We start from the raw sequence: 23747 nt of genomic DNA, 5'->3' as shown, positions 1-23747 counted from the left end.
TGAGGTTGGGGCTTTATTAGGTTTGGAGGGCTTAGAGGCATCACTGATGGGGTTGGGAAGGAGGTGGACTATGTTACTATTCTCAAGGGTCGATTTTATTGGGTAGAGATAGGGTAACAAATTTTGTCGATGGAATCTTGAATAATGAAGTGCTACACAAGAGGGAGAGAAGGGGCCCATGCTTACGTAGGAGAACCTTCACTCTAAAAGTTAGGAAATATGAAGGGAGGCTCTAGCCTTTAGAGGCAGACTCTCCCAAACCAAGGATAGAGTTGTAGAATTACTCGCTACCATTGGTTGCTCTATTTCTGGAAGCTTGATTGGGGCAAGGGATCTTGATTCCAACCTATTGGGGGTCTAGATCCCTGGTTAATGGGATCCAGATCCCTCTCATCCAAATGATGGGCAAATGAGTAAGTGGAATCGAGTTTCTGCCAATGTAGAATTGAGTTTCTTTTACATTGGTACCAAAGATCCTCTGCATATTTCGTGTCTCTTGCACTAACCCCCCCACCACCCATCCTCTCTTTCACTCTCTAGTCTATAATCTTTCTCTCTGTGCAAGAACATATTTTTCTTAAAATTCTGAAATCTGAATTGGCTTGTAGTATAGAGATCAACCAGTTGAGAAGTAGTCCTAGTGCCCCCAATGACAACTATGGTTTGAAGCTTGAAGTTTGAACTTTAAACTTGTAAGTCATGAAATTTAACACCATAAGATATAGTAAGTCATGAAATTTAACACCATAACATACATATTGCTGCTGTATTATGTTATGGAACCCTTAGACGAAGGAGAGCAATTGCAAAAGCTAAAGCTTTGCCATGTCCTGCCCTAAATCCTTTTCATGAAGTTCTATAAGCTTTATACAATTGGTTTTTGTCTCTAATGCCCTCTCTTGACCATATCCACCATTACAAAGATATTTTCCAAGGTGAACCTTTTTTTGCCTTTGAACCATTTTTCTCCTCTGAATCTAGAGAGCATTACCATTTGCATGCCCAATTGCTTGTAAGGACCCATACAAGGGAAAACAAGGAAACACTAGAGCTTCTTTTACGCCTGAGGACTAAAATTTGAATCTTCATTAAACTTTCCCTTAACCCATCCCATGCTCGGGTAAAGGGCTGGGTTGTGTTAAGTAGGAAGCCAACACAATATTTTGTCAAAACTTATCATGAATCCTGAACATACATTATCTGCTTATGCTAGGGAGTTCCTGAAAAGCGACTCGCTGTACCAAAACCCGGTTATTTGATTTGGGGGTGTTGGAAAAGAAAGAAGTTTCCAGAAACTATATCGACTTGGTGAGGGATATGTACGATGGAGCGCTAACTAGTGTGCGGATAATTAGTGGACAGACAAGTGAGTTTTCAGTGACGATGTGTCCACATCAAGGGTCAGCATTGAGCTCGTATCTCTGTCTTAGTTATGGACGACTTAACTATGCACCTACAGGATGAGGTACCGTGGTGCATGTTGTTCGCAGATGATATAGGTTTGATCGATGAGATTCGGAACGACGCAACACAAAGTTAGAACTTTGGAGGGATGCTCTAGAATCCAAAGGTTTTAAATTAGTCGGACTAAGACAGAGTATATAGAATGCAAGTTTAGTAATAATAGGAGTAGATACGAGGAAATAGTTAAGATTGACGACCAAGAAGTACAAAAAATACCACACTTTCAATATCTTGGGTTGTTAATCCAGGAAAATGAAGAGATTGAGGAAGATGTCGCACACAGAATTATAGCTGGGTGAGTGAAGTGGAGATGCGCAGCTGAAATTTTATGTAATCGCTACATACCAATGAAGCTGAAGGGCAAGTTCTATAGGACAACTATGAGACCAGCTTTGTTCTATGGGGTTGAATGTTGGGCAGACAAAAAACAATATATCAATAGAATGAGTGTAGCGGAGATGAGGATGTTGAGATGGATGAGTGGTGAGACAACAAGGGATAGAATTCAAAAAGAATCCACTCGGGAGAGTTTAGGTGTGGCACCAATAGGCGATATGATGAGAGATAGTAGGTTTACGTGGGCTGGCTATGTGTGGTGCCAACCAAGTACAATACATATTAGGAGGTGTGAGTTAGTTCAAGTGAAAAGACTTAAAAGGGCAACCGGTATACCCAAAAGGACGTGGTTGAAAATAGTTCAGAAAGATATAGGTACTTATGGCCTCACTGAGGATATGGCCTTTTAATAGAGCGGAATGTCGGACCAAGATTCGTGTAGCCGACCCCAATTAATTGTTTATGAAACACACTCCAATGATAATAAAAAATAAAAAACTATTTTAAAAGTGGAATTTAATGAAACTTTGGTTTTTGAATTCATTGGAAAACATTAATCATATCGTTCATGGACTTCATTCCTAACTAGAGTGCCCTTGTTAAGTGCTCTTGGAAAGCCTTGATTTTAAGCTAGACGGTTGGTCCCATGTACTTTATCATATGATCTTGGACAAAGTTGTGTCATGTTCCCTTCATATTGGGAGTACGATCCCTTTAACCCACGGTGTACGGATCTTGATCCCTATCCCACAGATCTTTGCGCATCTCTCGACCCCGCGATCCTCGCTCTCAATCCACATAACTATGCTCTCTACGTAAGAGTTCCTCAAAGATGGCATCTCACTACAACTAAAATCCAAATTTTATTATGAATTGCCCATAGATCTAGGGTATTTATAGAGGTCTGGGACTCCCAATCCCTCTTTATTTGTCTTAAACTTCTAGATTCTTTTACAATTAAAGTACTAGTTCCTTTATAATTTTAGGAAACTAGACCTTTTTAGAATATGGAAAGAATCTTGCTAGACTTAAACAAAATTAGGAAACTAATTTAACTTGAAAACAAGGAAAGTAACTGCTTACATTAATGTGAAAGCATTTTAACTTTCCAATCTATGAAGCCCACATTCTTCTAGAAGGTTGATCTTTAGAAGTTGCCTGGGTTCCCTACCTTAGGGTTTCTAGACTCGAGAATGGAAATAAAGAAAGACTAGGACATTAAGGAAAATAAAATTCATCACTAGTTTCTCCAGTCGGCTTTCAACTGCTATTTGAAGTCCGAAGCATATGAATTATGAATAAATCTATACGATAAGAGTTGTGGATTTCTAATAGTTCTTTGACTTAAGCTATGAATCACCCAAACGAACATTCAAGTGAAAACTTATGCCTTTGCAAAGTGGTCTGCATCAAAAGCAGTTTGAAACAACCATAATTAATAGTTCGGTTAGTTTCTTAGGGACTTGTGGTTTAACTGAGGCCTAGCTACAAGTCATGATCCACCGATTTCCTTGTGTATTTCTCAACTGCTCCTGCCATCTTATTCCTTGTTACCTGTTCCACATTAATCAATAGAAACTTCAAAACAATGAATATTGAGACAAAGGTTCCATTTTCAACTTCATATATTGTTGGGGTTTGTGGCCTTTTAAGGCCTTGAGAGCATGTAATTAGCATTTCTAGTGGTTTATATAGTTCAATAGGAGTGTGTGTTGTTTGATTGGTCAAGGTTTTTGTGGTCTATGATCTTGGTCATGTCTAAAACCCTTACTTTTGGACATGTGGTACTACCGAAAAGAGTTTAAAGAGGGTCATCCCTTGGTAAGGTCGGAATGATCCCTTGGTCTTCTGTGTGTGGATATATGTATGCGAGAGCGAGGGCTAAATTCTCAACAAACTTCCACACTACATGTACATATGACAGCCGTACTATTGGGAAGCAACCTTGAAAAGGGATATGTGTGCATCAGTGTTTTAAAATGCGGGATGCGGCCCTGATGCGGTGGGGGGCCGATACAGCGATGCGGCTCGATGCGGCCCGGATGCAGGTGCATCACGATGATGTGATCAATAAATGTAAAAAAATTCTAAAAAATCTAAGAAAATAAGTTAATGCATAGAAAAAAATATGAAGGTGATATATGTGATAGTAGGTATTTTAGTTTAATGATTAACTTTAAAACTATTAGCTGTCGGAGATTCTGTATCCAGTTATCCACTATCCCTGATAGAAACTAGAAACTTGAAACCAGCTTCGTAAAGCATTCAACAATCAACAACTATAAGCACAAATTTGCACCATAAGCATAACCATAAGCACAAGCATTAACAACCATAAGTACAACCATAAGCACAAAATAGTGATATTACAAAATATAAATCAAAAGTCAAGCTCAAGAAGAGTTAATAGTTAATAACTTAATATAATCATCCATTTGGAGAGTCAATTTTGAAATTTGAACTTCATTTTTTCAAATATCAATCATACAAGTCATCTTGAGAGTCGTCATGCGCATCATCAATATCATCCTCGATGGCCTCCATGTATTCTTCTTCATCGGTCTCCTCTGAGTCAGCTTCCTCCTTGACCTCTGAAGCTAATGTGCGAGTGCGATTAGACCCAACAGCTCCTCTACTCCTTTGTGCTCTAGTGTTAGGTCGATCTTCTTTATTGATCCCTGTTGCTAGCTCGACATCAAGCCATGTAAGATCCTTACGCTCAAACACACGCTCTTGTCTTGGATCCACTGTCTACTCACTTATGGAATCACCATCAGCTTCATTTAATTGAATAGGGTTGAGCTTCGTGCGATTTTCATACCTCTCCCTAAGCCGCTCGTTATACCGCACATAAACCAAATCATTCAACTTTTTCTTCTCCAACCTATTTCTTTTTTGTGTATGAGCTGTGGTAGAAATTTGAAATCAGATAAATTAGATTTTAGATTAGAAAATTGAAATTCAAGAAATAAGGATTAAGGAATAAGGAGTAAAGGTCTTACATGCTCAAATGCACTCCAATTCCGCTCACAACTAGATGAGCTACATGTGAGATTCAACACTCGAAAACGAGACATTGTAGATTTGGTGTCTGGCTTCCTTATAATGCCCACCATGCAGCGGTATAATATTTTATAATTTAGAATATAGTTAAAAATTAAGGGTATAAAATAAACAATGGAACTATACATAAAGTAAGAGACAAGTAAGATTATTTTTGGGCTTTTGGCCTTTACTTGGATTTGTAGTATCCTTATTTCGAGTGGCAATATCTCTCCCAAAGTTTCCCAAGGCTAACTTGAACTTAATCAATTCATGGCTCTGGATCTCATCCTGGATATCTTTGTCTGGCACCAACCTCTCCAGCACATCTAAGAACCCACCTTTTATTACACGATCTGACTCAATTGATGGGTGATTGTAATGAAGAGATGGGTCTAGAAAATAACCAGCTGAATGGAGGTGCCTGTGAAGCGGGGTATCTCATCTCCTATCAATAATTTCAAGCATAGCCTTGCCCATATTTTCATCATCCTTTAAAACATCTTTTATTTTAGTTCTTGCCCTAGTCATTGCTTCATGTATGTAGCCCATGGCGGGCTTCGCATCACCATCAACTAGTCGAAGCACTCTCACGAAAGGGCGAGCCACCTCCAATGCAATAAGTATTTGACTCAAAAAAGATGTATTCAAAATAATTTTTTCAGCCTTTCTCCCATCCTTATGCTTTGACCATTTGCTTTGACTCCATTGCTCTGAAGCAAACATGGTCCTCAAGGCACTTTTTTGCTTGGCTAGGCTTCGAAGAGTGAGAAATGACGTGGCAAATCTAGTGATACCTGGTCTCACTAATTCTCTCTTCTTTGTAAAAGACCTCATCATGCTTAGGATTATGGTGTGATTGTAAATAAATCCAACAACAAACATAGCTCTTGAAATCACCCTACTAAATAAAGATGTTGTACCCATTTCCTTGAGCATAAGATTAACACAGTGAGCTGCACAAGGTGTCCAAAACATATGTTTCCTTTTCAAAGTCAAGAAATGCCCAGCTGCAGCATAGTTGGCACCATTGTCAGTGATAATTTGTACCACATTTTGCCCAACAAAATCGACAATATCATCCATCAAGCCAGATAAGTATATACCATCTTGTGACTTGTCTGATGCATCAATAGACTTAACAAAAAAAGTACCTGTTGGGCTGTTAACCAAAAAATTAATGAATGCCTGTGATTTCTCATCGGACCAAACATCACCAATAATAGTGGCCCCATATTTCTCCCACCCTTCTCTCTGAGAAATCAAAATTTTATTCACGTCAAATACAACATCCTTCAACAAGGGCTCCGTAACCTCATATAGTGAAGGAGGAATAAGTCTTGGGCCATATTGCCCAATTGCTTGGACCATACATGCAAAACTATCAAGAGTTATAGTATTAAAAGGAATGCCGGCCATGTAAATCCACTTTGCAATCCACTTACATACCGACTTCCTTTGTTCTTTCTTATATTTATTGTCAATTGTGGTTTGTTTTGTTTTTTTCTATCTCTCCTGAACCACAATTTTGGGCTAGGGGTGAAAAAAGAATCCATTGGCCCCTTAGAGAGTGCTGTCCTTCTCTCAGCACTACCACCAATATTTATAACCCTCTCTCTTGAGGTTGGAGTATGAGTACCCCTTTGCCTCATAGCAACTTCAGACATATCATCATCATCATCATCATCATCATCAACATCATCAAATAATTGCATATCATCAAGTAATTCCTTTCTTTTTTTTTTTTTTCTCTTTATCGTTTTTCAATCTATCCAAATATTCTCTAATCTCCTTTTTTATATCATCTGCCGTTTGTGGGCATGCTCTTACATTCCTAGAAATTCCGGCTAAATGCTCTTTTTGTCGAAAAATACCACCCATAGAAGTATTTCCGTAGAGCAAGCATATAACACAATTTCTATCTTTCGGATTTTTTAGTTTAGCATATTCCAAGCGAGATCCTTGTTACTAGAAGATTGGGAAAAAGACATTGCTCCAAAAATAAGTATAACAGTATTATTGTACAAAAAGGAATAAAAAGTTACCGACTCTGTGAAGTAGTGCTCGATTTCTTCACGGCCTCTGAAATCCCCAATTTCTTATCACAAATTCACCTTAACATCCCCAAATCAACAATAAAAGGCATCAAATGAACATCCAAGTATCAAACAACCGCCAAATCGAAGATTTGGATGAAAAAAAAATTTTTGCCAAATTTTTTTTTTCCTTCGAATTGATGCAAAAAAAGCCACAAACGCGGCTAAAATCTTCGATTAGGGGTATAGTAACCCCCCAAACAGTTTTCCTAAACATTGAAACAAAAAAAGGACCATTTTGCCCCTCCCCAAGGGGCAAAATAGAAAAAAAAATTTCATGAAAACAATGCAGGTGAGATGCGGTCTGATGCGGCCATGATGCGGGATGCGGCCATGATGCGGCGCATATGCGGCCGCATCTGTCAAAAGCGCATATGCACTTGAACGGGATGCAGATGCGAGCGCATCCCGCATGATGCAGCAGCTTATGCGGCGATGTGGCCGCATTTTAAATCACTGGTGTGCATGTGTATAGAGAGTCCCCCTTCTATTATAGTGCTATGTGCTTGACTTGCTTTTGAGGGGGGGAATTTTGATCCACATTGTACGACCGTGGTTCCACTGTAGAGTGGTTAACTTTGATGAGCCCATCATGAGCGCTTGCTTGAGATTGTGGGTCATGGGTCCCGTTGGGATGGTTTGAGAAGACAGTTGGGAATCATGGTCGATAAATTGGGTGGACTACCCTTACGATCACTTATTTTGACCATTGTTACCAGTCCACTTCTAGACATTTTATTGTGAAAAATAGTTTAATAGGGCTGCAACTCTATGAAAACAAGTAAACCCTCACCTCGTAACTCATCGAAAAGTGCAATTCAAGTATTTGAAAACCTTTACAGCAAGCATCTTGGCTTGAATATTTTGTGAAAAAAAAATAGAATTTCAAGCTCTAAAAATAGTATATATTGTAACAAACTATCTAGATCATCCTTTTTTCCCTAAAAATAATTGTTCATAGTGCCGCAAGATCTGTACTAGTTTTTGAGTTTCAAATTTCATTGTCAGTGTTGGAAATTGTTTTAAAGTCATCATGGAGATTTCTATTGCCGAAGTGCTTTCTGGACGAGGATTTGAGGTGAGGATCTATTTGGTTTTCATAAATCCTAGGCCTTATAGAAACCTCATCCTTTAATTGTTAGTATCATAAATGTATGTGAATTTTAGAATTTTTTTTTGAATTTTTAAAATTTGAATTTTTTTAGAATTTTTAAAATTTAATTCAGCTGTAAAATCCTTGAAAGTGGTATTTCTGAAATTTTAGTTGTGTGGAGGGGCACATGTGGGGACCTTAGATCCAATCCCATGTATGACACACCTCATGAGTGGGACTTGGGCCCATGGTGGCCCTACACTTCGCACATGGGGTGGCATGTCCTCCTCCTCTTTTATCTTCAAGTTATTTTGTAATTAAGCCGTTTTAAGTTGGTTAAAGGTAATATTTTAAATTAAAAGATTACATGTGCTTATTTTGTCGGTGATAGTTTTGGCCAAAAATGTGTTATTTTGACTTTGTATAAAGAGGAAGAAGCTCTAGAAGATTTTTAGTTTGGTCTTATCCTAGTTAGACTAGAAGTGGATATGAGTCATAGATCAAGGGGATAAAGTTTCTAATATTCATCCCGAAATCATGATGGCAGATTTAAAGGATGGATGTCTTGGATTTAATTCTTTCTCACCTTACAAATTTCCTAATTCCTATTGGTCAAGGTGAGTCACCATTAGATACACACATCTGAGAGGATTGAGGCCTATATAGTAAGGGGACCCCCATTCATTCTCTACACAATATTTTCCAGCCTTTCTCTCTCCTCCGCACCCTATTCTCATCTCATCTCATTCCTCTCTCTCTCTCTCTCTCTCCCCCCTCCCTCTAGGTGGCATGCCATTCATAGAAAAGGGAGGTGCTTTGTGGTATGCCCTAATTGTTTCTAAAGGGGATTTCCAATAAAAACTGAATTGTGTTTTATGCTCTCTAGAACCCTAGATTGAGAGGTATTGGCCTAAGGGAACTTCTCGGCTCTGAAATTTCAACAAGACCAACAGGATCTAATTGTACCATCTTTCTGGAAATTGGGTATGTGGTGTACTAAGTCCTATGGAGGTGCCTTGTGGCATGCCCAAATTGATTCAATAAGGGATTTCCAATAAAATCCTAGGTGTGTTTTATGCTCGTTAGAACCCTAGTTTGAGAGGCATTACATAAGGAAGCTTCCCGGCTTTGAAAATTTAACAAGACCAATAAAATCGAAGTGCGCCATCATTTAGGAAATTGGGTGTGTGGTGTACTAAGTCGTATGGGGGTGACCATAGGCATAATCGAAAAAGTCTTTCAGGCTCTTTTATTTTTTTTTTCCAGTCATATTTGTATATTTATTATGAATTTCAAGGAACATTATTTGTATTTAAATTGTTAGTGGAAGCTTAGTTTTCATTCCTAGATTTTGTCTATTTGATTTGGCAGTAAAATGAATTGTCCTAGGTTATATTCAGGGTTTTAATTTTCATTTACAACATTGTATTATGGAACTTATGGCTGGAATTGAGATTCAATAATAAGAAAAAGAAGGAAATTTTTTTGATTTTATAGTCATGAATTCCACATAGCCATATCTTTGATTGGTATCAAAGCAGCTATATTTTAATGCCATAGTTTAGGGTTTTCTTTTATTTTTGAGTCGAGAAGTTCTATAGCTGAGCTTACTAAGTTTGAAAAATTTGACGTGAAGAACTATGCTAATTGGAAGAGAAAAAAGGAGTATATCCTCTTTGTAGAAGGACTTAGCTAGATGCATACTGAGAGCCACCCACTCGAGCCAAGATGAAATGTATGTAGTGTTTCAAAAAGCGCTAGGCGGCACCTAGACGGTCGGGGGGGGGTCCAGGTCGCTTAGCGCCAAGGCAAGTGCCCAGAACCTAGGCGGCTCAGTAGAAATTTTTTTTTTTTTTTTGGGTTTTCTCTCTCTAAAATAGCCTCTAATGGGTTTCAAGTTTCATAACCCATAATTTTGCCCTTTTAGTATTAAAAAAATGACCAAAAAATACCCTCAAGGAGCTCCATTTATGCCCCTGGGTGGGGGTCAGGCCTTGGGAGGCCGCCTAGGCGGGTTTAGGCCGGCGCCCAGGGACTAGGCGCTGGGTGGTCCGCTTTTGGAAACTATGAATGTATATGAAAAGGCAATCTATACGAGATGCTTGTACCAAGTGGGAGTGCAAAAACACCCTAGCTAAGCATCTCTTCGTTATGGCCATGGATGACTCCCATGCCCTCGAGTACGAGCCCTTGAAGACCGCAAAAGAAATTCATAAGAAACTCGAGGTTGATTATGTGACGTAGTTTAAAATTACCGGCAACCCGGCAAAATAACCTGCGTTTTAGAGAAAAAATACTCAGATCTATGAAGCAATACTCAAATCTAAAAATGAAAGGAGGGGGAAAGTTAGCCAAACATATTCAGCAATTCAAAGCTTTAGTGCGTGAACTTGAGGCGGCATAGATAAAGTCAGATGAAAATATGCAATTGTGTCACTCACTGGATTCTATGCGAAGTTCACGGGAAGCTTCATTTCATCCCTCATTGCACGAGAGTGCATGTCGAAGCTGAACGAGATCATCACCAAGCTCAAAGCCAAAGGAGAAAGGAGGATGACTCGCGATACCCAGCTCTAGTTCATTCAAGAAAAAGAAGGGCAAGGGTAAGAATTAAAATAAGACTAATGAGAATAAAAAAAATGCGACAATGGGCCTTAAAAGAAGGATTTAAAGAATATCTAGTGCTATAATTGCAAGAAATTCGGGCGCATTATGAAATACTGTAAAACACCCAAGAATGTGAATCCCAAGGGTGATAGGGAGCATGCTAAGCTGGCCTTAAAGAAGGGTTGTGGTGTTTTGACTTAGGATCCACCGCCCATGTGTCGAACACCAAGGATGGCTACAAAAATTTTAAGTCTGTTGGCCCTGGGGATCAACATATCTACATGGGTGGAAATCAGAAGACTAAAATCCTGGGAATTGGGGATTATGCCCTTTAGTTAGAGAATGGCAAGAGCATGGTCCTAGAGCAAACTCTTTATGCTCCTTATATGAGAAAGTTTGATTTTGGTCGCTAGATTGGCTAAGGCTAGATGCGACACCATCTTTGTTGGGAATAAGGTGAAGGTGTTTGCAAATGAACTCGCCATGAATGGTCTTCTTGTTGATAGTTTCTTATGGTTGCAATAAAGAATTCCATTTCTTATGTCTTGTGTTATAATGATGATGATGATGCATCCATATGAATATGAGATTGGGGCATATAAATAATAAAATAATGGAGTGATTAAAGAGAGAATAATTATTGAAAAATCTAAATGGAGACTTAACCAGAGTTTGTGAATCATGTGTTCAAGGAAAACTGGTTTGGAAATTCTTGCGAAAGCTCAAAGAGCTATTGGCATTATAGAAGTTTTCATAACTATATTTGGGGACCTATAAATATGGTCACTAAGGGCCAAAAGAGGTACTTTATCACTTTCATTGATGATTACTCCCGTTTTGGCCATGTGTACTTGTCATGGGAAAAGTCAAATGCTGTTGACCATTTCAAAGAAGACAAAGCTGTGGTAGAAACCCAAAAAAAGGGGAAAGTTAAAGAATTTAGACCTGATGGGGATAAAGAATATTTCTCACTATTATTTAAATATTTTTGTACTATCATGGTACCATGCACAAATATAATATGGCGTAAACTCAAAGAAAAATGGGGTAGTAGAGAGACGGAATAGGTCCCGGTGGAAATGGTGGGGAGCATGCTAAACTCTCCTTAGATTTTTAGGAGAAGCAGTCTTAACAATTAGTTACGTTCTTAACCAGACTCCCACAAAGATTGTCCCACTAACTTCTCATGAGATTTTCAGTGGTTAGGGTTTGTCACTTGAACATCTTAGAGTGTGGGGATGCTTTGCCCATGTCCTAATACCCCATTAAAATATGACAAAATTAGAATCGAAAATTGTGAAGTCCATGTTCATAGGTAAGGGATACCATTTTTATAATCTTGATATAGGGGCTGTCTTGAGAGCAAGGATGCTCGATTTCTTGAGGAAGAGTCCCTTGAGGGTCGTGCCACTTGTAAACAAGTTGAATTTTCTAAGAGAAAGTGACCTGAGTTAGGCCCAAGATACCAAACCGCCTCTTCCTAGGAGAAATAACCAAATTAGGTAGAAAACGTGAATTCTTCACCTACTTAGGAGAATATTATGAGAAGATTGAACGACAATCCTACATGAACCGTGTTCCATCAAGAAGCCATAAATTGTCATGAATAGGCACAGTGTGAAGAAGTCCCGATTGATGAACGTAACTTGATCAAACAAAACCATATTTGGAATTTAGTAAACCTCTCCTGATAGAAAACCTATAGTCTGCAAGTGGATCTATAAGGAGAAATTGAACTTCGAAGGGAAACTAGAAAAATACAAAGCTAGATTGGTGGCTAAAAGGTCTACCTAGGAAGGAGTAGATTATGATGAGACCTTCTCCGTTGTAGCTAAGTTCACTTCCATTAAGATCCTAATAGCCATAACAACCCATTTCGACTTCGAGCTCCACTAGATGGATGTTAAGACTGTATTTTTGAATTGGGGCTAGAAGAATAAATTTACATGAAACAACCAGAGGGTTCATAGAAATGGAAAAGGAAAACCTGGTGTGTAAATTTAGGAAAGCCCTTTATGGCCTTGAACATGCATCAAGGCAGTGGTACATTAAGTTTCAAGAGACCTTATTAAAAGCTGGTTTTGGGCGTAATCGGGATTATTCTATGTATGTCAAGGTTAGTGGGAGTGATGTTGTGTTTATCACTTTATCTCTTTATATATGGGCTACATGTTAATTGCCAGTAGTTCAATGTCACTCACGTTCGTTATAAAAGCTCTATTATCACAACATTTCAATATGAAAGATCTTGGAGAGGCATCATATGTTTTGGGAATTAAGATCATAAAAAATAGAAGAGAGAGAGCCATTCAATTAACTCAAGAGACATATTGTAAGAAAATTCTAGAAAGATTTGAAATCGAAAATTGTAGGCCCATGTTAATGCCTGTGATAAGAAGACCAAACTAAGCTTAGCTATGTGTCCCATGACTCCAAAAGAAAAGCAAAGAATCTCGTACAGAGTGCAGTTAATCAATAATGTACACTATGTAAGGGATAAGGCCAAACTTATCATTTGCTATGAGTGTGATTAGCAGGTTCTAGAGCAATCCAAGCATGTAGCACTAGAAAGCAATCAAATGAGTTTTGTGATAATTAAAGGTAAAGGTTAGTCACATGCTCGCGAATGGAGGAGGCTCGGATATATAGATATAAGGATATTCAGATGTGGACTAGCAGGGAAACACAAATGCGGTGAAGTTCACATTTGGTTAAATCTTCACTTCTATAGGTGTAGCTGTTTCCTGGTGCTCAAGCAAACATGATGTCATTACACTCTCCACTATGGAGTCAAAGTATGTGGCTTGTTGTCTCACAACTAAAGAAGTAGTCTGGTTGAAGAAGTTCTTGAATCAACTTAAATTCAATCTAGTAAAGTGTCTGTTGTAAGATATTCTATGACAGTTTGTCAGCAATATATGTTACTAAAGAGCCACAGTTTCACAAGAAATCAAGGCACAATAAGGTGGACTATTACCACATCTGCAACAAGATCTAAGCTGGAGAGATTGATGTTACCCTTCTCTCGATAGGGTCTATGTTAGTAGATCCTTTGATGAAAGGATTAGTGCCAAATGTATTTGCCAAGCATGTACAATCGAAGGGCCCTAATGAGATTGAGAGGGAGCGATTGTACGGCCTTTAAAGGTCAAGTAGGAGATAATGGGATTTGTATCCTTTAAGGGCCATGAAAGCATGCAATTAACATTTATAATGGATTATATACTTTAGTGGGAGTGTGTGCTATTTGACTAACCAAGAGTTAGGCGGTCTATGGCCCTGATCATGTTTAAAACCTTTACCCCTGGCATGTGGCACTGCCAATGGTCTTCTCTTATTGAGATCGGAGAGATGCCTAGGGTTAGATTGTAGGTCAGGAGATGTGTGTTGTCTCATGTATGTGGATGTAGGCCTGTGAGAGCAACGACTAAATCCTCAACAAACTTTTGCACGACATGTACATATGACATCCGCATTACCAAGAAGCAACCCTAAAAAAGGATACATGTACATGTGCATAGAGAAAGTCTTCCTTGCACTATAGGATTTGTGCTTGACTTGCTCTTAAGGGAGGGAATTGTCGTCCACATTTTGGGACTATGAATCCACTATTTATTGGCCAGCTTTGATGAGCCAATCATGAGCCCCTGCATCAGACTGTGGGTCATGAGTCTCGTTGGATCGGTTTGAGAAGGCAATTGTGGATCATGCTCACTGAATCGGGTGGACTGCCCTTACAATCACTTATTTTGACCCATTGGTACCTGTCCACTTCTAGATATTTTATTTTTAGTATTAGAAATATTTCTGCAAATGTTATTTTTTCATTAAAGATATTTGAAGTTGGTTAAAGTTAATCTTTTAAGATAAAACATTATGTGTGCTCATTTTGTGAGAGTTAGTTTTGACCAAAAATATTTTATTTTGACTTGTTACAATTTTTAAAGAGATAAAGAGGAAGTTCTAGAAGGTTTTAAATTGGTCTTATCCTATAGTTAGACTAGAAGTGGATACGGGCCATAGATCAAGGGGATAAAGTTCCTAATATTTCTCCCTAAATCATGATGGTTAATTTAAGGAATGGGTGACTCAAATTTATTTTACTCCCACCTCACATATTTCTTGAATTCCTATTGGTCAAGGTGAGTCATAATTAGATATTGGTCAAGGTGAGTCATAATTAGATAGGCATACCTAGGGGGGTTGAGTCCTATATAAGCAGGGGACCCCCTTCATTCTCTATACAATATTCAATAGCCTCGTTCTTTTGATTTCTCTCCTCCACGCTCCACTCTCTCGCCTCTCATTTCTCTAGCTTTCTCTCTCCTCTCTCTCTAGGTAGCACGCCACCCATATAAGAAAAGAAAGGGGGTGACACGCCTAACCCTAATTAGGGTTTGAAGAGAGGGGCACACGCAACCCTAGAAAAGGGAGGTGCCTTGTGGCATGCCCTAATTATTTCAAAAAGGGGTTTCCAATACTTTAATTATGTTTATGCTCTATAGAACGTAGTTTGAGAGATATTGCCTTAGGAAGCTTCCTGGCTCTGAAAATTCAGCAAGTATAATAGGATTGAAGTGCACTATCAGTCAAGAAATTGGATGTGGAGTGTACCCTATGGGGATGACTTTAGGCATAATCAAGTAAGTCTTCCAGGCTCCTTTTTTTTTTTTTTTTCTTTTTTCAGTCATATTTGCATATTTATTCTGAGTTTCCAGGAACATTAGTTGTACTTAAATTGTTAGTGGAAGCTTGGTTTTCATTCCTGGACTGTGTTTATTAAATTCAGCCATAAAAGGAAACATCCTAGATTGTATTTAGGGATTTAGTTTTCATTTATGTCACATTGTATTGTGAAATTCAGATTCAATAATAAGATAAAGAAGAGTTTATTTTATTTTATTTTGTAGTCTTGACTTACACATAGCCACATCTTTCATATATGACTTGATCTCATTTCCTTTCTAGAGCTGATTAGAACTATGCCTGGCTTTTCTACACAAATTGAGAAGAACCATTGATTTGCCAACCTATTTTGACTTTTCGCTGTGCAGATTTGTCAAGGAGTGGTGACCACTTTGCACCTTTATCAAGGAGCATTTGTTGACATTGGATGTGTACATGATGGGTAATTTGCCAACTGTGCCTCTGGTATATGATCATGCATTAGTTTTGCTATTGGTTGTGGGATATGGGTATCATACTCTTCCGATGTTAGTATAAATTACACTTAGCAAGTCTGGTTGCGTATAAACGAGTGCATGATAATTTTTTCATTTCGCTTGCTAGTTTGCGACATTTGTAATATAGTATAGTGAATGGCTTTCTTTAAAGCCATTGGCACATCATACTTCTCATTGGCATGCATTGCTTTTAACATAGTACTTTTCTTCCTAATTGGTTATATAATACTATGGAAGGATGTCAAAAGGTGTTCATAAATAAATAAAGATTGGTAGGTGTTTTCCTTATTTTATAAAAAGGTTATTGCTTTTGAGGCTGACCACTACGCTTTCTTAAGTCTGAAACATAATAGTGTACTTATACCAAGAGAATTCATGCATTAGTTTTCTATCATCTTACCCTTCTAGCTTAGTGGTGGATTATTTTTCCTTTTTATTGTAATTTAGCTCCTAATACATATTCTCACGATCTGAGATATATGTCCAAGTAATTTCAATCTATCAGATTCAAAGCCTTGAGGGAGTGATATGTGTTGGGTGAGTGTAGCCATTAAAGGCCTTATGAGTACTTGTAAAATGAAATGATATAGTGGAACATGAACTCAGTGAGAGTGTGGTCCTTTGTGGACCATACTAAACAAACGATGTTTTTTGATACTGGATTGTGCTTGACGTGCTAGGTCGGTCTGGTTGGGAAAAACCCATGTTACCTGGGCATAGAGAAACAAACCGATGAGAGTTATATAGGTTATCCCTTGATAAGGTCGGAATATGCCTGGATGAGTGAGCCGAGGGACTGTATGACCCTTGTGTGTGATGGAGGCCTTCAGAGACGGGGCTAAAGCCTCATCATTTGTACTATCACACGACATGAAAATTGATAGCTGTTTTTGAGAAAGAGTGCCACCTTTCAGGGTGAAGCGTGTGCATGAGAAATACCCCCTGGGCACCATCGAACCATGGATTGCATCAGGTCAGGATGACCTTGGTTTCGTCTCCAGGGGGGACCTAAAATCCATATACTGGGACTGCGACCCCTTGCCTATTGGCTAGACTTTGGTGATCCACTAATGATCCCCTGCGTGGACTGTGGGTCATGGGCAACGCTGGGTCGGTTTAAGAAAGCATGTGTAGTTCGTAGTTCGCTGTTGGACATGGAGTGCCTCAGTGGATATTTTATTCCTAGACCATATAAATCATTTTCCCATCAAAGTATTTAATTTGGTTTATTATAATGATATATGATTTTTAGAAATGTTATTTGAATTTTTCTGAATCTCTGGATATTTTATTTATCAAATTTGGATTTATCAAAACAAAGATATTGATTTTCTAGTGATTTAAATATTGAAATCATGATTGTGTATTTCTAAAACTATAAAAAATATTATAATTGCATGAGAGGTCCAAAAGGTCTTTTGGGCTCACCATAGCAAATTGGGTGGTGCCCATTATGTGCCACAATGGGTTGCACGCCCCATCTATGGAGACTTTCTATTTTGTAAAGCTTGAGACATAAGTTTCTGTTGTTTTAGAAAGTTTAAGCTTTGAGGAAAATTCGAATAATATTTTGGAATGTATTAGAAGACTTATGCATAAAATAAAAAAGGATAATATTATGATATATTAATTTCTTATTTGAATTAATTGATGGGAAAATGGTTTAGGAAGTGGGGGGTAATGGTTCTAGCACCTTCCATGGGATGTTGATGACACATCTATGGAATAGATAACTCATATCTCTCACCCCACAAGTCACCCAAGATCAATGGTGCATATTCAATCTCACATGAGTGGCAAGCCGAGGAAAGCCCTAAAAAATCCTAATCTTGTTCAAAGCACTATAAAAAAAAGATTAATCCCAACCCAAATCTCTACACCTTATCTCTTTCACAGTTTTCATCTCTCTCTTAACCTACCAAAGGGGCATGCCCCACTTAGAGTATCTCTCTCCAATAGAAACTCTCTTTCTCTCTCTTGAATGCCCTAAAGGTGGGGCACGCCCCACGCTCTCTCATCTTATGGTTCTCTCTCATGGTGTCTCTCATGATCTCTCATCCCTCATTGGGGTTTAGACTATAGACTTGTGGTAGAAAAGAGAAGTGTTTCTCTCTCAAACTAGGTTGCTAAGGGGATTCACCTAGGGTTTGATTTTGTGATCAAAGGGGTTCATGTTTCATTGGTGTGGCTTGTCCAAACTTATTTCCCCTTTGAGATTGAAGGTTGACCATTAGAGCCCGCACCATCGGAAGGTGGTAACTCGTTGTGGGGTGTAAGAAGCCCGGTTGAGGTAATCTCCAGTACCCTCTTTTGTTTCTTACTTATTTGTTTTATTGCTTTCTTCATTCCCAAGCATACTTTGTGTCGTTTCTTTTGTTAATGAAAAATGTGGTTTTGAATGGCTTCAAGTTCTTGAGATCCTATTGTATTCTTTTCTTTTATGTTATTTGAAGTGATTATATTGTAAAAGGACTATTTGTGAGTGATCTAAGCTGTGAAGAAAAGAAAAGAATTGCAAAAGAAAGAAAAAAATTATTATATACTTTGGCTAGATCACACGTGTCCTTCTTTCAATATGTATTAATGTATCGGGTCAATTCTTGACATGATAACATAGCTCGTGGGATCTCTTGTTGAAAGCGTATGCGGGGCTTCTATCCTTGCTTTCCTTTGAATTTAAGTTTGAACTTCTCTCCCATTACTATACTGATCTCAGTTAAACAATGTTTTGTCAGACGGAGGAAAGGACAGTGTAGTGCTTAACAATCATTAGTGCAGCACCATTTGAATGAAGAATGATAGCGAAGGACTTGTTGTTTCAGCCATAAAGAAGAGTTGAGATCAAGCTGCATGCATGAATATGCGTCTTTCTTTTTTCCCCTTCTTTTTTTGGCTAAGCGAATTAATAGGCCTTAAAATTGTATAATCTTATTTTTTAGAGATCCAATAAGTGACCTTGATAAGAATCAGATTCCAACTAATTATAGCTAAATGTTCTTGCTTGTCAAGGGAAAGTAGAAGAATGCTTCTTGGGCAACTTCAGGTCGAAATCACCTGTTTACCACTTTTGACCTTTGGGATGGTACTGACACAAATTGAAGCTGAAGACTTTTTGTTTCTACCATTCTTCATCTGTTGAACTTTGGATTCCTTTTCCTTAATATTTCCCTCTCTTTGATGGTTGTCATGGGTGTCATCTAATAAAATTCTAGACTCTTCAAAAGCCCAGTTCTTGACTCCGGAGATACTAATATTCTGTTCGACCAAAGATCCGACGGTTGAGTATTTAGGGGTATTTTCTTGATTATTGACCAACTGAATGGTTTTCTGTTCCCCTTCCCTCGGATGCCCTTTTTCGTATTTAGGGGTGGAGATCCCATCCATCTAGGTCTAGTAACCTTAAATTAGCAGACCTTATTCCTGAGATTGTCTTTATTGTTGATTTTAGAAATATCTCTCCATTGAAGAAATGGGGCATCTAAGACTCTAGATACTTTGCTGTTTCCTTGACAGAGATTTGTGTGGTGGAATGCAAGTATGACATAGATTTCAACTTAGCTGTTCTATTTTTCTAAATATGAGGTAGCTGTTCCTTTCTACTTTTTTTGCCTCTCTATATCGTTATAGTTACTTATTGAAAACCTTGAACTGTTCAATTTTTATTATGGATTCACGTGGCAAAATAATTGTAGCTGTGCCATTGTCGTACTGAATTTCAGCTTTGTTAGAATATATAATTAATGAGTTTTTGTTTTCCCCTTTTCTTCAAGATCTTATCTTTCTGTCACATTAATTACATTTCTTTAATGATCTAGGTGGGTCCCGATTAAAGGAAATGATTGGTTTTGGATACGCCATCATATAAAGATTGGTATGCATGTCTATGTTGAGATTCTGGTAAGTGAAAAGGACTTAGCAGATATGATACTTTAATTGTTTACTTTTTATTTACCTACTGCCACTATATCTGCTTCTTAATGGAAAAGAAGGAAATGCCTTAAGTTACCCAAAAGCATTCATCTTTCGTCATTTGTAGGCGCATTTAGGTACTACTTGGCATTGAACCAAAAATTCTATTTGCTTGGTCCTGCTTCAACCCAAATATGTGGTTTACGTTTCATATTTGGAATACATTATTGTTCGCCTATTACTGTTCCTACTGAACTGACTCTTCAATTGAGCTGTAATAATGGTGGGATTGAATCTAGAATGCACCTTTATAGATACCTACTGTGAGCAGCGATACTAGATATAAACTGCTTCAATTCGGAATGAGGAAAACAATTGGTGCTGCCTGTTATTTTACTTTGGCGCTTGGCTGATGGGTTAATAAACGTGCAGGCTTGGAGGTATAGGTGATACTGATCAACTGTCAGTTGCATGTCATGTACCATATTTGTTTGCCTTGTCCTGAGCTGCATCTGTGCCATCCACAAAACATGATCGGTTGCATTCTCATTAATTCTCCTTTTTATACAGCCACATTTCCGAAAAGTTGGACATGGAGAAATGTTTTGGGGTCATCTGGGACTTGGGAACTGCGAAATACATTAAGTAGCTGTCAAGGCATTTGCCTCCCATCTTAGAGGTCACTTTTATGCTGGCCACCTGCCATTATCTAGATGAATCCTACTATATGAAGGTATGTATACATATCTGTTTTTGTGTCTCTCCCTCTCTCTGACAGGAGTGTCGTTCCACCAGTAACATGAAATGGATACCTGAGAGTACTACAAATGTTTGTTGTAGAAACTATTCTGGAAATATGACTTATATCTCAGTCTTCTTGTCCCTCTTCTGTATAGTATGAGTTCAAAATCCTGCCTTTGCAGAACTGGTGTAGCCTCTTTATGGAGACATATAGGCTTTGGGTACTAATAGATGCTATTGATTAGAGATAAGTACCTAAAGAAGCTGTATCACTGAATAATGTGGAGTGGTGGCCTTTCAAGGTGAAACCCCGACATATTATAGCTCTTGAGCACAATGGGAGTGTACGAGAGCGACGTGACTCTAGGATATTGGTGCACTCGAGCCAAGAGTCACATAACCCCGAGAGTCAAGAGGTCAGTATATATATATATATATATATATAGGGTTTGTCTAGAGTTAACAACCCCTCAAAATACAGAGGTTCAAGTTAGAAGGGGTTGTGATGGGTGTATTTATCAAAACAATGATTAGTTTTTCATTAAAAAATTATTTAAATAGGTAACTTTATCATTAAGCAAGGGCAAATTTGAAATTGTTACAAAAATACAATGCCATTTTGGAAGTTAGTCTTCTGGAACTTTATTTGTAGAGTGCCCTTGTCTTTTAGTTAAAATTTCAATTTTACCCCTTATGGAGATGACAAAAGTACCCTTTGTCTTGTAGTAATATTTACCAAATTGCCCCACAAAAGTAACATTTTTTAAAAAATAGACTACAAAATTAATAAATCCACCCTTCACAACTCCCTCTATCTTGAACCATTGTAATTTGAAGGGCTGTGAAGTTTAGATTATCCCATATATATATATATATATGTATATATATATATATGTATAGAGCTAAATTTTTATAAAAATCTGAAATATAATTTAGACATTCCAAAAACCTTTGTAATTCAGTTTTTTCTAAAATAATATCTGGGAATTTACTAACAAATTCTATAGCTCTATCAATGGGAATGATATTTCCTTGATATATATTATGACCCAAGAATCTTATCTTGGTTTGGCACAGACTAATTTTCTTAGCAGACACTACGAGGCCTGCTGCTTTGATCGCATTTATAAAGACGTTTATGTGTTTGATATGTTGTTGAAAAGGCCGAAAATATTAGAACATCATCAATATAAATAATCATAAATTTTATATAGGGATTGAAAACATCATTCATAATATTTTGAAATTCGGAAGGAGCGTTTTTGAGCCCAAAGGGCATTACGTTCCATTCGTATTGTCCAAAAGGGACATTGAAAGCAGTTTTGTATCTATCTTTTTCAGAAATTTGTATTTGCCAATATCCTGACTTAAGATCGAATTTAGAAAATATGCAAGCATTGAGAAGTCTATCTAACTAATCTTTTTTATTTGGAATAGGATACCTTACCCATTTCAGTACCTTATTTAGCGGTTTATAGTTTATCACTAGTCTAGGGACTCCCCTTTCTTTCTCTGAAGCTTTGTCAACATAAAAAGCAGAACAGCTCCATGGCGACGAACTTTTTCTGATTAGCTGCTTATCAAGTAATTCATCGATTTGCTTTTTGCAAATCTGAAGGGGTCTAGGATTCATTTGAATGGGTCTAGCTTTAGTATGATTATTTCTTTCATGAAAGTTTTCTTCGTAAGGCAAACTTACTATGTGTTTTTTTCTATTCCAGAATGCACTAGGCAAATCAGCGCATATTTCAATTTCTATTTTTGTTTTTATTTGATTAATTATTTTAATATTTTCTGGGAGAGCAAGTTTCTCATTTATTTGTTTATATCTTATTTTTTCTTTTAAATAGTATAAGAATTTTTCCTTATTTTCTAGGGTTTGTTTGACACTATTTATTTATTTTTATTTTTGGTTTATCAATAAACTCAAATCTAATATTATGTCCATTAAAATTAGATTCAATTTCTGAACTATCATTTTTTATTGGATATAGTAAATTTAAAAAAGGTGTTCCAAGGATCATTGCTTGGTTTAAACCTTTGACCATTATAAAAGGCGTTTCAAGACAATTACCATTATTACATATTGCAGCTTTGGGTAACTTATAATTTATTATCAGTCTATTACCGTCTGCAGTATTTAATATTTGTGTTGTCTTACTAAGTATTTTGTTGGTACTAATCCTTGATTTATGCAATTGAGGTCAGCCCCTGAATCTATTAAGGCTAGGGACTGAAAACTATATTCATTTCCAACAACTATTCTTATTAAGACAAACCATTTTTGTGTAATAACTTTATTGAGAAGATTTATGTTGTCATCAGTTTGTATAATATCTTGTTTTGATTTGATGATTCTGGTGTGTCAATTACTGGAGATAGGGGGTTTTTATAATTATTTATGATACTATTAAATTTTAGTTCTTCATCTGATTCTCCAGGGTATCATGTATATTAGATGCTAACTCTAAAACCCTTATTCTATTTTTAAGAATTATTAATTCATTTTTTACTTATATTAATTCATGCTTAAGTTCAGCAACAGATGACTCTTTTTGACTATTGTCTTTTTTATTAATCCTTTTCAGGATTTTAGCTAGGCTATAGTCGTCTTGTGTTTTAATAAGAGGGGAGGTTTTCTTTTTATTTTTTCTATTTGAGTAAATTGGGTTAAAGCTTCTCTCTTTGCTTCAGGGTCAGTGATTTTATCTATTATTTCTATAATTAGATTATCTTCCTCAGTAAGAGTCTGACAGAAACAATCCTCTATTTCCATTTTTTCTTCAGAATCTGAGCTACTAAATACTAGACTTTCGTCTTCTATTTCTCCAAGTAGGCTCTGGGTCAGCTTGATGAGCTTATATCAGATGTTTCATCTAATTGCAGGATTTGATATAACTGATTTTTTACATCATTTTCTATTTGCAAAGTATTAATTTTCTTTTTTATTTTACAACTATTTTTATAATGTCCTACTTTTCCACAATTATAACATACTGGTAGTTTCTTTCTGCCCTTTGATTTCTTAAAGTTATTTTTTGGGGCAAATTTTTTGTTAAATTTCTCTTTATTGCTAAATTTACTAGTTTTATGGCCAGATTTATGTTTTTTATATTTATTTTTCTTTTTATGAGTTTTATCAGATGGTGGAATAGTATTATAATCGAACTGTTCGCAAAAATCAGCAAGTTCTTTCTTGCCCGTCATTCTTTGTTTGTCTAATTGCCTCTTAAGGTTTAGATCGGTACACAGGGCAAGTCCTTCTTCACCGATTTC

General features: G+C 37.2%; 1 protein-coding gene across 7 annotated transcripts in view; it reads left to right on the top strand.

Moving 5' to 3' along the window:
* The window catches only part of PDE312 (Nucleic acid-binding, OB-fold-like protein), a 68271-nt gene that overhangs the window by 5512 nt on the left and 39012 nt on the right, over positions 1 to 23747 (top strand). For 3 of the 7 annotated variants that reach the window (XR_016057755.1, XR_016057756.1, XM_088869733.1), the window contains exons 4-5: positions 15693 to 15766; positions 19637 to 19718. Coding sequence is in view for 4 of the 7 variants with exons in the window: in XM_088869733.1 (XP_088725859.1) it covers positions 15693 to 15766; positions 19637 to 19718 (156 nt within the window). In the remaining 3 variants the exon portion in view is untranslated. Of the gene's footprint in view, positions 1 to 15692; positions 15767 to 18556; positions 19404 to 19636; positions 19719 to 20041; positions 20171 to 20300; positions 20464 to 23747 lie in introns of those variants that run through there. The other 4 variants (XR_016057757.1, XM_088869735.1, XM_088869734.1 and 1 more) reach the window with 4 other exon arrangements.

Source organism: Amborella trichopoda, chromosome 6 (genome assembly GCF_054954075.1).
Source record: "Amborella trichopoda isolate Santa Cruz 75 chromosome 6, AtrichopodaSantaCruz75HAP2 v2.0, whole genome shotgun sequence".
NCBI lineage: Eukaryota > Viridiplantae > Streptophyta > Magnoliopsida > Amborellales > Amborellaceae > Amborella > Amborella trichopoda.
This window is presented reverse-complemented; position numbering and strand designations above follow the sequence as displayed.